At 40.5% G+C, this 15,765-nt stretch overlaps 2 protein-coding genes across 42 annotated transcripts in view; one reads left to right on the top strand and one right to left on the bottom strand.

Annotated features, from left to right (window-relative positions):
* BRCA1 (BRCA1 DNA repair associated) overlaps nucleotides 1-10,383 on the bottom strand; it is a 55,906-nt gene extending 45,523 nt beyond the window's left edge. For 12 of the 33 annotated variants that reach the window (XR_011523344.1, XM_008543417.2, XM_008543418.2 and 9 more), the window contains exons 1-3: nucleotides 10,130-10,383; nucleotides 9,112-9,210; nucleotides 3,657-3,710 (exon numbers count right to left, since the gene is read on the bottom strand). Coding sequence is in view for 27 of the 33 variants with exons in the window: in XM_008543417.2 (XP_008541639.2) it covers nucleotides 3,657-3,710; nucleotides 9,112-9,191 (134 nt within the window). In the remaining 6 variants the exon portion in view is untranslated. The remainder of the gene's footprint in view (nucleotides 1-3,656; nucleotides 3,711-9,111; nucleotides 9,211-10,129) is intronic. The other 21 variants (XR_011523345.1, XM_070561839.1, XM_070561842.1 and 18 more) reach the window with 4 other exon arrangements.
* Nucleotides 10,384-10,495: 112 nt separating this feature from the next.
* The window catches only part of NBR1 (NBR1 autophagy cargo receptor), a 28,861-nt gene continuing 23,591 nt past the window's right edge, over nucleotides 10,496-15,765 (top strand). For 4 of the 9 annotated variants that reach the window (XM_070561871.1, XM_070561865.1, XM_070561868.1 and 1 more), the window contains exons 1-2: nucleotides 11,171-11,310; nucleotides 15,650-15,760. In XM_070561871.1, coding sequence (XP_070417972.1) covers nucleotides 15,659-15,760 — 102 coding nt within the window. In that variant the 5' untranslated portion in view covers nucleotides 11,171-11,310; nucleotides 15,650-15,658. Of the gene's footprint in view, nucleotides 10,954-11,170; nucleotides 11,311-11,467; nucleotides 12,492-15,649; nucleotides 15,761-15,765 lie in introns of those variants that run through there. The other 5 variants (XM_070561866.1, XM_070561869.1, XM_070561870.1 and 2 more) reach the window with 3 other exon arrangements.

Below are 15,765 nucleotides of genomic sequence, written 5' to 3'. Positions count from 1 at the left end.
TAAAGCTCTGTTTTCTTGATCAAACCTCGTCTTACTTTAGATCCAACAATTAAGAATCTATCTCAAACTCTTCATCTGGGAGATTCTGCCTAGGTTCCTTGCCCAGTATCCCAGTCCCATGGGTCAAGGCTCCTGTCTCCTAGGGAAAAGAATCTTACCCCTAACCCTCAGCCTCCTATGGCTGGATCCCTACTACTTTTCTTCCCTTATAACCACCACTCTAAACTTCTGCTCATTTCTGCTGCTAGCCTCCTGAGAGACTATATTCAACCTACTTGCTAGATTATCCATCTCTTGCCTATTTCTAGATCTCTGACATACCGACTCATGGCAAGGGTCCAGAATTCCCAGATATCATGATCTAATGTATCTGGCCATCAAACCTCCCTGACACTGACTTACCAACTTATCTGGATCTCCTCAGTTAGCTGACTCCAAGACTTGCCTTACTGGGTCTATCTAGTCTTTAGACCTCAGCCATCCCCGGTCTGGTCCCTCTTAGTATCCTTCTAGTAAGTATATAGGAAAGTTATCATTCCAGAACACTGCTTCGCAAACTTTAATGTGCATAAGAATCTCCTGAGGATCTTGTTAAAATGCGGATTCTGATTCAGTAGGTTTGGGGTAGGGCTGGGATTCTAGCAAGTTCCCATGTGATGTAGTTGCTTCAGGCCCATGAGTCCCACTCTGAGTAGTATGTTCCTAGAGCTGTGTTGTCCAATACAGCAGCCACTAGCCACACGTGGCTATTGAGAACTCAAAATGTGGCTAGTCTGAACTAAGGTGTACTGTAAGTATGGAAAAACACAGGCTGTTGCAGACTTACCACAAAAAAAGAATGTCAAGTATCTCATTAATATTTTTTATATTGATTATATTTTGAAATGATAAAATGGTCATAATTGGGTTAAAATATATAACTATAATTTCACTTTTTTTTAGTAATCTGTCTATTAGAAAATTGAGGGGCTGGCCCTGTGGCCAAGTGGTTAAGTTTGCGTGCTCCGCTGCAGGCGGCCCAGTGTTTCGTTGGTTCGAATCCTGGGCGCAGACATGGCACTGCTCATCAAACCACGCTAAGGCAGCGTCCCACATGCCACAACTAGAAGGACCCACAACGAAGAATATACAACTATGTACCGGGCGGCTTTGGGGAGAAAAAGAAAAAAAAAAAAAGAAAAGAAAATTGAAGTTACATTTATGGCTCATATTATATCTCTTTGGACAATGTGGTTCTAGATCTTCCAAAAAGTATTACACATTTCATCAGTTGTTTGGAAACTGCAAGCTAATGCATGGAAAGCCTAAGTAATTTTTTTCTAGATGAGTACTATTATCTTTTCGTACATCTCATGAAAGATTTCAGAACTATAGGCTCAGCCTGGTCAGTAAAACAGTTTTATCATTAGCAATTAGAATTCATCCTGAGAAAACAGAATTAATACAATTTATGCTTGGGGTTTTTTTCCCCAGCTTTCTTATCATGTAGATCAAGGTGTTATTCAGGTTATAAAGGTTTTACAAAAGAGATATCATGAAAAAGTTGATCTATCACATGGGCACTATACTAAACTTGTAATTCTAATGTATCATTTAAACTATGGCTGGTTCTTCTGCTTAGGATTTGCAAGCTTTTCTCACTCTCCCCCAGCTGTCAACTTTAACCTTCTCAAACTCAACAGATGTCTTCACCTCCAACTTCACCGAGCTCAAACCACCTCACGTACCCCCTGCCCTACCTCAAAACCTTTCTGTAGAATTACTCTCCTTTTCCTTCATGACTGTTTATAAATAACTATTTCTCTTTCCTGCATCCATCTTCTATTTCCAACCCTTCCACCTCCTCCTGGACCTTCTCTCTCTTGCGAATATCATCCTCTCTGAGGGCTCCTCCCTCTTCTAACACAACTCCTATACACACATGCAAAGTTAGTTTCTTTTTGCTGGACATATTCTACTTTCTTCTCTTTGTACCTTTGCTCATATTATTTCCTCTGCCTGTAAATTCCTTCTTCCACAAGCTCTCAAAGTAATGAATGTTCATAATCTAATCTATTCTTTACTCACTATAATACTGAGTATTAATTACTCAAGGTGACAGGAAAGCATACAGTACATTTCAGAATGATTCTCATCAAGAAACAGTGAAGTCCCAGGATTTAAAAGGTTAATCTTCAGCTCTCTATAATTTTTTAAATACTGAGACTTTTACGTTTTGTTTAACAAAAGTATTGATCTACAAAGAAATTGGTCTTACACGTTTAAGAAGCTTCCCACTAGAGGCCACAGAACTAAAAATTCTCCAAGCAGAGAGACAAAGCTATGCTGCCCTGGCACCTGACCAGAGAGAAAGGCCTGAGAAATCAGAAAGAAACTGTTGGGAACAGATCTAGGCCACTGGGGTGACATAGGAAAGGGGCAAGAGACAGTGGAAATGGGCTCTGGACCCTTGCTGGGACCGATGAATGGGAAGAATAAGGTAGAATTCTGAGGAAGGAAAGGGCCAGTCAGCTGGCAGACTTGTGCTCAGAGGATATGCCCCCAAAGGGAACAGGTTTCCTTCAGCTTCAGCCAGCCCTCATTATCTTTAACACAGAAGCTCTTCACATTTTTTAGATTATGGGAATATTCGAAGAATCTGATGAAAATTATAGATTGTCTTCCTAGAAAACTGCACATTTTTTAATACAACTGAATTTAAATTCAATATAATTCCAGGAAATTCATGAAAACCATTCACAAATCCTAAGTTAAGAACTCTTAAATTCAAAAATTTCTGAGAGGATAGATAAGAAATTGATAACTGTGGTTGTTTCTGGGGCGGGAAGGGAGAGACAAAGGTTTTGGGGTGGGAGGGAAACATGCTTTGCCTTATATTAACCTTTTGTGCTAGTAAACTCATTACTATGGACATTGCTTGCTTTTTCAATTAAAAAAGAAAAAATACTTAAAAACAAATAAGTTGGCTTTCAGGGCAAGTCTTAATCTTAGCTTAACATCAGGAAAGGAGAAAACCCCCTTGTTTCACTAAATCACCTAACAAACTTTTTCTGAAATTCTTCCATCAAGAAACATTTTCTATGCAGAAGTCAAATTATAATATTGTACACCTGAAATTTATATAATGTTATAAACCAATGTTACCTCTATTAAAAAAAGAAACATTTTCATTTCAATGGGCAAGATTCTTAAAAATGTAAATACAATCTGAATCATTGGTATGAATGAATTTCAGCTTAAATATAAACCAATATCAGATCCTTTCCTATCTTCACAAGGATTATGAACCAGGCAAACACTGAATCTTAGAAAGGGGAAAGCAAAAGGACATGCAGAAATGAACAGGAAGGATGAAACACAATTTGCTTGTTTCACAATTGTTTGCAATCTGCTTTCACCCATGGACACAAAAAGCAAACAGCTGTTCAAAGTGATTTCATACCCCACTAGATAAATGCACCCATATTTTACAAGGAACTATGGCTACAACCAACTTAAGATGACTTTCTAAGTACTCTGTGAGGCAGAATGAAATAGTTAGATTTTTCTTTTTCACTTAATTGAAGAAGCTAAAGCTTTTACAAAGTTAGGTGTTTCCTCTGCTATGAATAAGCACAAAAGATAATAATGGAGCCACATAAAACATTCAAACTTACTTGCAAAATATGTGGTCACATTTTGTGGAAACGGGCTCTTTGATCAACTCCAGACTAGAAGGACAGGAAAAGAAAATAAATGAGGTTCAATAATTCATTCAAAAATAAATATATTCTTAGTAAATAAGTTCATCTTTAAACTGCTATAAAGGAGTCAAGATAAGGCTTTAAGTTTCTTCAGTAAATATTTATTAAATGTCTGCTGTGCTAGGAGCCAAAAATACAATATGATCCTTATCCTCACTGAGCTTTCAGACATCAAAACAGAATATATCAATTTTTAATACTCTATACTATCTTTAACATCTCAAAGATTAGCTGATATTACTCATATTAATTAGTTTTCACAGACACAGTTTTGTGCGCTATCATTGTAGATGCACATCCTATCTTAACTAAACTTTAAGCTCCACAAAGACAAAAACTTCCTGTATTTCTTTTGGATTCCTTACAGCAGTTTTCTGCATGTGATTGCCTTTTTATTTTTAATTTCTTAATATAAAAAATTAAGCACTTACACAAATAAAAGAGTAAAATGAACTCCATGTACCATCACCCCATTTCAAGAATTATCAACTCACAGTAACTTTATTTCATCCATAATAACACCCAAAGTCCAGATTATTTTAAAATAAATCCAAGCCATCATATCATTTCATCCATAAATATTTCAGAACACATCTTTAAAAGATAAAGACTTTTTTAGCATAACCATGAAACCATCATTACTCCTAAAAAGTAATTTCCTGGGGGCCGGCCCCATGGCCTAGTGGTTAAGTTCAGTGTGCTCCACTTTAGTGGCCCACGTTCGGTTCCCAGATGTGGACCTACACCACTCATCGGCAGCCATGGTGTGGCAGCAACCCACATACAAAATACAGGAAAACTGGCACAGATGTTAACTCAAGCAAATCTTCCTCAAGCAAACAGAGGAAAATTGGCAACAGATGTCAGCTCAGGGCAAATCTTCCTCAGCAAAAAATAAATAAATAATAATTTCCTTAATATCATCTAATATGCGATTAATGTTCCAATTTCCCTGTCTCACAAAAATTTAATAATTAAATCTATTTAAATCAGGATTCGAACAAGATCCACACATTGCATTTGGTTGATATGTCTCAAGTTTCTTTTAATCTATAGATTTCCCCTCCTTTTTTCTCCTTCGTCATTTATTTTAAAAATACAGAATTTCCCACATTCTGGATTTTGCTAATTGCAACCCTATGATGAGGTTTAACATGTTCCTCCAGCCTCTGTTTCCTGTAAACTAGACCTACACGCTTGATCAAATTCAGGTTCAATGTTTTGACAAGAACACTTTACAGGTAGTACTGTGTACTTTCATTACATCACTTCAGGAGGTACATGATGTTTGGTTTATGATTACTTTGTAAAAACAATCTAACAAATACTCACAGAAGAAAATTTAGAAAATAGAAAACATAAAAATTTGGAGAAAACACATCATGCAAATTCCCATCCCCACCCGTCTATCCACAAAATCCCAAGGCCTTCCTGAAATTCATTCATTTACTAATATAACAAGTATTTATTGAGTATTTACTAAATGCAAGCACTGTTCTTGGAGAAGGAAATAGAGTAGTGAACAAAACTGCCTTCACAGAACTTACATTCTAGTTGTGGGAGACAGTTGACTGAGAAATAAACAAGAACATATGGGAATAGTGCTAAAAAGAAGAATAAAGCAGGGTAAGGAGGATAGGGAGTGCAATGTGTGTGTGTATGTGGGGAAGCGTATACAGGATAGTCAGGAAAGGCCTCACCGAGAAGGTGACATTGGCAGACAGCTGAATAATGTGAGGAAACAAGCTGTGCAACAACTGGGGGAAGAATATTCCAGCAGAGGGAGCAGAGAAGACAGACTCTGAGCAGGACCATGCCTGGTGTTTCTGAAGGTTAGACTGACAGGATGGAAAGATCAAGGGGGAAGCAGTGGTAGAAGAAGTCAGAGAGGTCGCGGGAAGGCTGAGCAGGCAGGAACCTATGGGCTATTTTAAGCCTTTAGCTTTTATTCTGCATGAGAGCTTTAGAAACTGATTTTTAGTAAAGTTCAGGCAGGACATCAAAGAACAGGTAACCTGTGTGACAGGAATGTGGTTCTTTTCATTAAATGTTTAACTTTTTAGAAAAGGATCACAAGAAAAGCTGGGGACAACAGCCTCTTTGTGAAGGGCTTGGTAACACAACTCTTGTAATCATGTGGTTTCTGACGCAGCACAGGGCACCGAAAAGAAAAACATGAGAGTGAGTCAAAAGGCTGGATTTCTACTACCAGGTCTCTTTATTAGCAGAGCGACCTCAGGCCAAGCACTCTACCTCAACCTCAGTTTCCTTCTCTGTCACCCACTCTACCAGTCTCTTCAGGCTATTGTGAAAATAAAATTAAATGCTACTTGGGAAACTGTTCACAACTTGAGATGACTTGTACCAACGTCAGTATTATTATTGGGACTGAATGTGATTTTAAAAAGAAAAACAACCTGACAAAGAGAACTCTCATTTGTTACTAAGTCACTATTCCTGAGATAAGATAGACACCAAGGAAATTCTCAGTAAAAGAGAAACTGGATTTAGCTGTGATACCAGATGGCTTCCATTCTCACCACTGACTCACTTCTGAAATAATTATATTTCAGTATGGTAATTATAAGCCAAGCTATACAAACATACTGTAAACACAAATTTCAAACACATGAAAACTCCAAAACGTAAAAAGGTAATGACTGTTGAAGGAAAAGCTTGAAGAAGAAATGGGAATGCAGAGAAAAAAATTAAAATACTCCTCTTCCAGGTCCTGATGACAGGATATGTTTACCACAAAAGTGATTCAAATATTTTAAACACTTTTCAAACCAGGCAATATTTTAGGCTCACCGCATATCTGCATTTTGAGCTTCCAACATGGATAAGAGATTAGAAAAAGCAGCTTAAGTCAGGTTGGAAAAACAACCACCACCCACCAGGATGCACACTGCAGCAAATTCTTCTGAAACTCAAAAATTTTACGTCATGTAAAAAGTTAAAAGGAACCACCAACTACCAGAAATAAATGCCAATAGTGACTTAGAGGCCGGTAGAATGAATTTTAGCTTCAGAGACCTCAAAGAAGCTGGAAACCTATCTTACAGCTACCATATGCAACAGTGTTTCCAGTCACAATCAGGAATCATTTATTAGACATAAGTGCAAACTGTACTGTTCTGGGCATTGTAAAAAAAAAAAAAAAAAAAAAAAGTGAAGTAGGTATGATTCCCATCCTAGAACAACCTATTTAAATGAATTTAAGGTTTAATAATGACTAAGATGAACAGCTTTAGCTAAAAAACCTGTCTTTTTAATAGAAAACTGATACCAAAAAAACAGCTAGAAAACACACAATAGTTGACTGAAAATGAAGATTTAACATTAACTTTTATTCTTGTATCTTTAATTTTTATGTATCTGAGTTTTTTAATTGATGGTTTAATTTGCCAGAATGAAAAAGAACATTACGTTTTTATGACTAAGTCCCATGGAAATGTAAAATAAATGGACCCAAATCCCACACTATTGAGGAGTTTTTGATTATTCTTTGTAATTATCTTAAGTTTTATGCTTTTCCAAAAGCAATTTTTTTTCCCAGATTGTTATTTCCTGCTTCTCTGGCTCTGATGTTTTAGGCTGTAAATCCGTTTAGCTCTTATTTTTGTTTAGCTGAAATGCGGAGGGGCAAGGGAGATGGGAGTTACTTATAAATCTTGTATCTCTCTGAAAACACAACCTATATTTTCTGCGATCCTATTTACTTGATTTCAGATATGAAAAACAACTTTCATGAAACACAAGGGAAAATTTATGGAAATTTTTTTTCATGAAAAATTTCCTTGCATTTACTCTTCTGTTTTGAAGGCAAGGGCATACGGGCAGCTTTCCAATTTATTTTTTGAAAGTTACCCACCACTAACCATCACCATATTAAAAACCACTAAACTATCAAAGAAGCAATTTAGTTTATTATTTAATACCTTCAACAAATGTTTACTGAGTGACTTCTATATCCCAGGTACCTTTCTAACTACTGAGGTTATGGAAGTAAACAAAACAAATAAAAACTTCCACCCCCGTAGAGTTTATATTCTGTGGGAGTAGAGAAAAGGACAAATAAATTATATAGAAGGTCAGATAGTAACAAGAGTTATGGAGAAAAATAAAACAGGAAAGGTAGATAAAAAGTGTGTTGGGGTGGAAGTGTTACAATTTTAAATAGGGTTGTCTGGAAATGCCTCTTGGAAAAGGTAGTATTTCAACGAAGATTTGTCAGGGGAAGAACATTCCAGGCAGAGGGAGGAGGAAGCATAAAAGTTCAGAGGCAGCAGAACGTCGCATACCTGAAGAATAGCGAAGAGGCCAGAATGAGCAGAGTAAAGAGAGTAAGAGAGGAGAGATAAGGCAATAATTCTTCTAAACTTCCTTTCCGGCTTTTCACCAAGAGATTCTGAGCTATGGTTTTTAATTGATTTTGTGGATGTAAGATATACCATAGAGATCTAGTGTCTGCTTAGGGTTCATAACCTTTGTTGTGCCATGAACTCCCTTTGGCAGCTAATGAAGCTCATGAACCCCCTTTCCAGAGTAACGATTTTAAATGCATAAAATCAAAAATATGAAATTATATAAGAAACTAATTACAATGAAATACAGTTCTAGCCACAGGCCTCCAAGGGTTAAGAACTCCTGAATACAAGCAAGAGAACTTTCTTGGGTGACGGAAATGTTCTATATCTTGACTGGGTTACACAGATATATATACTTGTCAAAACTCACTGACTTGTACCCTTAAGATCTCTGCATTTCACTGTATGGAAATTATACCTCAATTTAAAAAAACCTTGAATATTCTAGTCCCCTCTTTATTTTATAGAGGAAGAAAACAAAAGGCTCACTCAAAAAGTCAGAGGGACTTGCCAAACGCTTTGATGACTTGCAGTATTCTTATTTAAATATATAGGGTTAGTTTCAGCCAAAGGTTCTCCCAAAGACCTACCCAATCAGAGACACCAATCATTTGTGATTTTATTTTGCCATTGTTAACTATGTCCATTCCAAGTGATCAAGCTGGTTTTAGAGCTGTATGAAAAGCCCACGTGCATTTAATTCAAACCAGATCCCTGCCGCATCATGGAACCAATCAGGACAGTCTGTGGACTAGGAAAGATAGGGGGCTGTGCGTTTTGAGGTGGTAGAGAGGGAAGGGGAGAGGCAGAGTGGAGAAAAGGGAGTAATTTCCTATATTCCTAAAGCTCTTCAGTTAAGAAAAGCAGCAACTTTAATAGTCTAGTCTTAATACACATTATAACTTTTTCTTCTTACTGTGTGATGTCAATTCTATTCATTTGCATAGGATATAACCATATAAAGAATCTCAAATCAATAAACTCTTCTGTTGACTTACCAGATCGGACACTCTAAGATTTTCTGCATAGCATTGAGAACATTTTGTACTTCTTCAACGCGATCCGCAGATACATCCATGTCTTCCTGTTCCAATAAACTTTAACACATAAACTTCAATATACGCATAAATAATTCACTTCAAAAGATTTATGAAAACAACAGCTTAGTTCCATTGTCATTTTCAAATAAGAGAAATGTAAGAGTGGAGTGCTTTAGAATTATAGCAACCACAGAACTAACGAAACAAGCTTTATTTTTAAAAATTCCAAAAGTTGTTTTCTGTAATTAAGACCACATAAATTCTGTTTTTTCAAATATAGCCTCCAAGCACTTCCTTTTGGTCTTTTCCTTTCTCCAAGAAAGGAAAAGCCACAGTGGGGTGACTTGACTTGGTGAGTGGTGGCAGCCTCAGATTGCTCCAATTAAAACCAAAATAAACAAAAACAGTATCAACACCAACCAACGCAACGCTCCCCGCCAACCCCCGCCCTTTCCAAGTGTTTCCCACCGGCCTGCACTCATCTCGGGATCCTCCTCAGGCACATCCATGCCAAGAGCATCTGTGACTACTGACGCCCCTCTACTTCCCTCTTGTCCCTTCTCAGGAACGCATATAAATCCAGTTCCTAATGGCTCTCACTCCCACAAAATCCTGTCTCCTCTTCCCAAACCCATTCCTGCTCCCTTTTCTTCCTTGGGGTCCCCTTATCATATACACCAACTTGTCTTTTTATACTATGGTGTCCCCCTCAAGACACATTCCAGTTCCTATCATCAGGATTTCCCCTCGGACACACCCTGGCCCCTCCTCTATCCTCGGTGCCCCCCTCCCCAGGATTTCCCTAGACTCAACGTCTTAGACTTCTCAGGTTCCATCCTCCGCCCGCCCTTACCCGACGACACCCGTCTTGGCTCTCCTTCAGGAGCTCCCTCTCCCCTATTTTCTCAACACTTATTTCCCGTCTGTCCCCCAGAGCGCCCCTTGCGCCCCCCTCCCTTCCCTAGGGCTCTCTCACCTTTACCCAGAGCAAAGCGTCCAGGCTTCCCGGCCTCAGAGGCCCAGTTATCTGAAAAGCCTCCCAAGACCGTCCTCAGTCCAGAAAGCCTCAGCGCGCTCACGCCGCGCAGTCGCAGTTTCAACTTATCCGTAATTCCCGCGCTTTTCTGTTGCCACGGAAACCGGCCGCCACCACTGAACGAGAGCCTCTCAGAATGCGGGATCAAAACACGTTACCGAAGGGCGGGGCAGAAAGAGCAGAAAGTCTCTCGGGGCTCCCTATTGGTCATCCAGTCCTCCCCGCGTTACGTAATTAGAAAGAGACGGAAGCAAAAGAATTCTCCCGGAGTTTTCCATTAAGCGTCCACCTCCCTCAAGTTGCGGCTTATTACGTCATAGTGATTGCTGGCCTAGGGTCGGAATCGCTACCTGAGGCCGGAATGTGAGCGCAAGATAGTGCCTAAAACAGTCGCAAGAAGAGGCCCGTTCCCTCACCCTTTCCGCCGCAATGGAAGTCTCCAGTTTAGGTAAATAAAAGGATTGTGGGGGAAAAAACTACGATTTCCAGCATGCATTGCGGATCAGAGGGCCTTCGCCACACAGCTCCTTGGAAACTGTAGTCATATGGAGAGGAGCTCCCCACACCGGAAGTGGGCACGATTCTCACGGCAACCAAGTTGATAAATTGAAGAGCTTCATGCGCTTGTACACATCAACAGATATGGATTGGAGTGTAATGTTTTCGTATCTTGAGAGCGGAGAATAGGCTAAAGAACCAACAAGTCCTAGGAAGACTACAATTCCCATCCAGCCCTGGGAGTCTCGGGAAAGTCGTCTTCTAAGGTCAGTGACCTAAGGGAACACAGTGGGCGGCCGATTTACTCGGGAAGGGGAAATCGACACCGGCCGACGGCTGCGCACTCGTGGTTCCGCCCCTCTGCCCCAGTGTTTGTTTTTGTTGTGCGGGTCAGCCTGCTCTTGCCCCGCCCCCGCCAGTGCATCCTCGACCAATTAATGGGGGTGATAGTTTTGAGGGACAAGTAGTAAGAGCCAATCATCTTGGCGGAAACTCAAGACACAGGGGACTAGGCCCTGACTCTGTCCGCCATGATAGATTCACCCCGAAGGGGTAGCAGCAGAGCGGGCAGCGAACGGTCCTAGCACTGGTCTCCGGCGGCGCCCCCCGGGGGCGGGAAGTTGGTAAGGAAGCAGCTGCGGTTACCTAGGGGTGGGGTCACGTCGCCCTGAGAGGGCTTGGGGAAGTTCAACTGAGGGCTCCTGCAAAGAAGAAGGGAGACTTTTTCGTGTCTGGGCGCAGCCGATCTTTTCAGTGACCGGTTGAGAGAGCCGTTCATGTTCTTAGGGACCGAGGGGGCGGATATTGCCGGAGGCATGGAGCGTCCGTGGCTCAGAACGGCCGGCTTCTGCTTATGGAAGGCCGAGACTCCTCGGCACAAAGAGGGCCTAGGCAAAGAAAAGGGAAGCGAGTCCTCCGGAGGTGGTGACACTGTCCTGGGGACATGGAGTGTTAGGAAACGATACCTGGAAGACTAGGATGAAGTCTGCTAGAAAGAAAAAATGACGCTACCCACACAGCCTCCTCACCCCATCCGCCTGCGCTTTTTGAGAACCTCGTAAGGAAGTCTCCTTGGTCAGGGACCTCTCGTATTGGAAAGGCACCGTTTTTCCTTTTTGTCAAACACCCAGCTTTCAGATCACACATTTTAATGCCTGGATAGCTTGTACAGGCCGCTGGTGGAGACAGTAAGTAATCAAAGCTCAGGTTCCCAGATCAGCTTCATTAAAGGGACTTTTGATATCCTGAAAAAATCGACATAGAGGAAAAGCTGACTTGTGCTAAGCAAAAGTGAGTAATGGCATGAACTTATAATAGTTTCAGTTATGAAAGCTGAAGGCCTAAGCTCTAGCTGCCTTCCTCTACTGGCTTTAAACCCACAGGGACAGATGGCGCTAACCATGCTTTGGCGTTTCCACAAGTTCAAGATTAATACTCTTGGTGAAAGAATTTTCACATATAAACCAAACAAAAGTAGGCCATTCTTTATGGAGACCTGGATATGGTCCAGCTAAGCTAGAATCCCCCACTTCCTCTTCTCTCCTCAGCTGACCATGTACTCAATACATTAAACTAATTTCCATTTGTGTAATTTGAGAAAAGAGAAGGAAGATTGGTTTTCTTCTGGACTCTCAAAAGTGTGGAAGTGGGTTTCTCAGAAGTTGAAAAGTGTGAATGTGTTTCAGAATACCCACTTTTGGCAGACTGAATCAGTCGCTTCATTTCCATCAGTTTTTGCTCAAGATCCTGGGAAGTTGACAGGAATTCTGTCCAAATTCTAAAGACCTCAAGAATTGAATTCCAAGTGAGTGAATACTCCATGTCAACAGGATTGGTGCTAGAAACTGTTATTATTTTGGTGGTGCACTTGGCTCTAGGTGGAAACAAAGAATGGAAAAAGGGGGACGGATAATTGTCTTTGGATTTAAAAAAATCTGTGATCCTCAGAGAGTTCAAGGTCCTTTTTAACGACAGTCTGTTTTTTTTGTTTCACAGAGCAGTGCATTATACAGTGGAAAAGAGGACTATTTTAGTTTCTAAATACCAATTTATTATAATTTTATATTGAGTGATATTTTCAAAGAACTTGCACGCACTTTTTTTTTAAATTTTTTGGTGAGGAAGATTAGATTGGCCCTGAGCTAACATCTGTTGCCAGTCCTCCTCTATTTTGTGTGTGGGATGCTGCCACAGCATGGCGTGATGAGGGCTGGACTTGCACACACATTGTTATTTGATCCTTATGATAACATTGTGATATAGGCAAAGCAGAGAGATTAGACTTGTTTTACAGATTAAGAAACTGAAGCTCAGAGGTTGAATGACTTGCTCACAGTTAAATGGCTAGTAATGTGCCAGAGCTGTGTCTGGAACCCAACTCTTCTAAACTCTTGTGCTCCTTCCCCCATTAAACTCTAAACTCCTCGGGGTTTTTTCTCCAACTTGTGGTTTTATTGATTCTATTGTTTTTGTTTTTGTTTGAGGAAGATTAGCCCTGAGCTAACATCTGCTGCCAATCCTCCTCTTTTTGCTGAGGAAGACTGGCCCTGAGCTAACATCCGTGCCCATCTTCTTCAACTTTATATATGGGACACGTACCACAGCGTGGCGTGCCAAGCGGTGCCATGTCCACACCGGGATCTGAACCGCAAACCCAGGGCCACAGAAGGGAGTGTGTGAATTTAACTGCTGCGCCACCGGGCCGGCCCCTAAACTCCTCGGATTTAATCTTGTTCATCTCCTGTCTCCTGTGCCTGAGAGCAGAGCAGAATCTGGCTATTTGTAGATGCTTATTAAAGATTTGTTGATGGATATATTTAAAAGCTGACCTTTTTCATCGCAACTTACTTTTAAATTTAAACAAAATATTTTTTCATAAAGTCAGAGAAACCAGCTTAACCCATTGGTAAACAAAATCCTTAATTAAAAACAACTAACTGACCAGAATGGACGTTCAGTTAAGGAATTGTTAACTTCTTAGGCATGATAATGGTATCATGGTTATGTTTTCTAAAATTTTACCTTTTAAAGGTACAGACTCAATTTTATGGATGAAATGATGGCCGTCTGTTTTGATAATCCAGTAGGGAAGGAGTTTTGCTGTAGCAAGATTAGTCCTGAGTTGATGATAATTGTGGAAGATAGTTGATGGGTCCATCCATAGGAGTTCGTTGTATATGAACCTCTCAATCTCTCTTCTTTTGTGTAAGTTTAGCTTTTCCCATAATAATGTTTTTAATTAGATTACTGTAGTTCAATTAAAACATTAATTGACTACGGTCAATCCATATGGGGGGGTTTGGGGGATGCAGGGGTATGGATGAAATGAGGGTAACCTTGAGTTGATTGTTATAGTTAGATGTTCATTACTGTCCACTTTTGTGTATGAAATTCTCCCTAAAAGAAAAAAGACTACAGAAAAAAACGTAAACGTGGATGAAGGATGTTGAATGCTACCCCTGTGTAGTTTCTTGGCTAGTGTTTCCACCTGTAAATTGTTAAAATTGATCTAGTAGAGAACCTGGGTTGCTCAATTTCAGAAAAGGCTGCTTTTCTAAGAAAAATATGGAATGTTGCTTTCAGGTTATAAGAATGTCCCTGAGGGGGCTGGCCCCTGGTGGAATGGCTCAAGTTCCACATGTGGCCCAGAGTTCGGATCCTGGGTGCGGACCTATACCATTCATCAGCCATGCTGTGGAGGCATCCGACATACAAAAAAGTAGAGGAAGCTTGGCACAGATGTTAGCTCACATCTTCCTCAAGCACAAAAAGAGGAGGATTGGCAACGAATGTTAACTCAGGGTGCATCTTCCTCATAGGAAAAAAAAAATGTCCCTGAAGGTAGAAAGCTAATCTGTCTTGTTCATCTTGGTATCCTGCTATTAGCAGATATTCAGTAGGTATCTGTTTGATTAACTAATCATTATAAAGTTCCATAAAATCCTAAAGGGTTTTATAAATGTTAGATGATTTCTGTGGGTGTGGTAAAAATTTACATTCTCTCAGCAAACATTAGCAAATTCGTTTTACTTTTTTATTTTTCCTCCTTCTACCTAAAGCCCCCCAGTACATAGTTGTATATTTTAGTTGTGGGTCCTTCTAGCTGTGGCATGTGGGACGCTGCCTCAGCATGGCTTGATGAATGGTGCAAGGTCCCCACCAAGGATCCAAACCGGTGAAACCTTAGGCTGCCGAAACAGAGTGCACAAACTTAACCACTCCACCACAGAGCCAGCCCCTACAGATTTGTTTTAACTGCCCATTAGATTATAAATAGCAGAAGAGCAGGGACATTATCTTCTCATTCATTGCCGTGTCCTCCTAACCTAGCCCATAATAGGTCCTCACAAATATTTGTTGATTGAATGTTTATGCAATTTTTTTTTAAAGATTCTATTTTTCCTTTTTCTCCCCAAAGTCCCCCTGTACATAGTTGTGTGTTTTTAGTTGTGCATCCTTCTAGTTGTGGCATGTGGGATGCTGCCTCAGCATGGCTTGATGAGCAGTGCCATGTCCATGCCCAGGATTCGAACTGGTGAAACCCTGGGCCGCCAAAGCAGAGAGCTTGAACTTAACCACTTGGCCACGGGGCCAGTCCCAGCAATTTTTTTTAAATTATTCCTTTTAATATTTACAATTTTCTGTTTCATTTTATTTTATTTTAATTTTTTTGAGGAAGATTAGCCCTGAGCTAACTACTGCCAATCCTCCTCTTTTTGCTGAGGAAGACTGGCCCTGAGCTGCCCATCTTCCTTCACTTCATATGTGGGATGCCTACCATAGCATGGCTTTGGCTAAGTGGTGCCGTGTCCACACCCAAGATCCGAACCGGCGAACCCCAGGCTGCCAAGAAGCGGAACTGGTGAACTTAACCTCTGCACCACCAGGCCGGCCCCTGTTTATGCAATTTATAGAACCGTTTCTGATGTGTTTTCTCTCTCTCACCCATCCTCTCAACTCTAGCCCCGCAGGATGGAACCACAGGTTACTCTAAATGTGACTTTTAAAAATGAACCTCAAAGCTTTCTGGTTTCTCATCCAGAAAATACAACTTGGGCTGATGTGGAAGCTATGGTGAG

This window comes from Equus przewalskii, chromosome 10, assembly GCF_037783145.1.
Source record: "Equus przewalskii isolate Varuska chromosome 10, EquPr2, whole genome shotgun sequence".
NCBI classification, from domain to species: Eukaryota; Metazoa; Chordata; class Mammalia; order Perissodactyla; family Equidae; genus Equus; species Equus przewalskii.
Note: the sequence above shows the minus strand (reverse complement) of the source record. Positions and strands in the feature narration are given on the sequence as shown.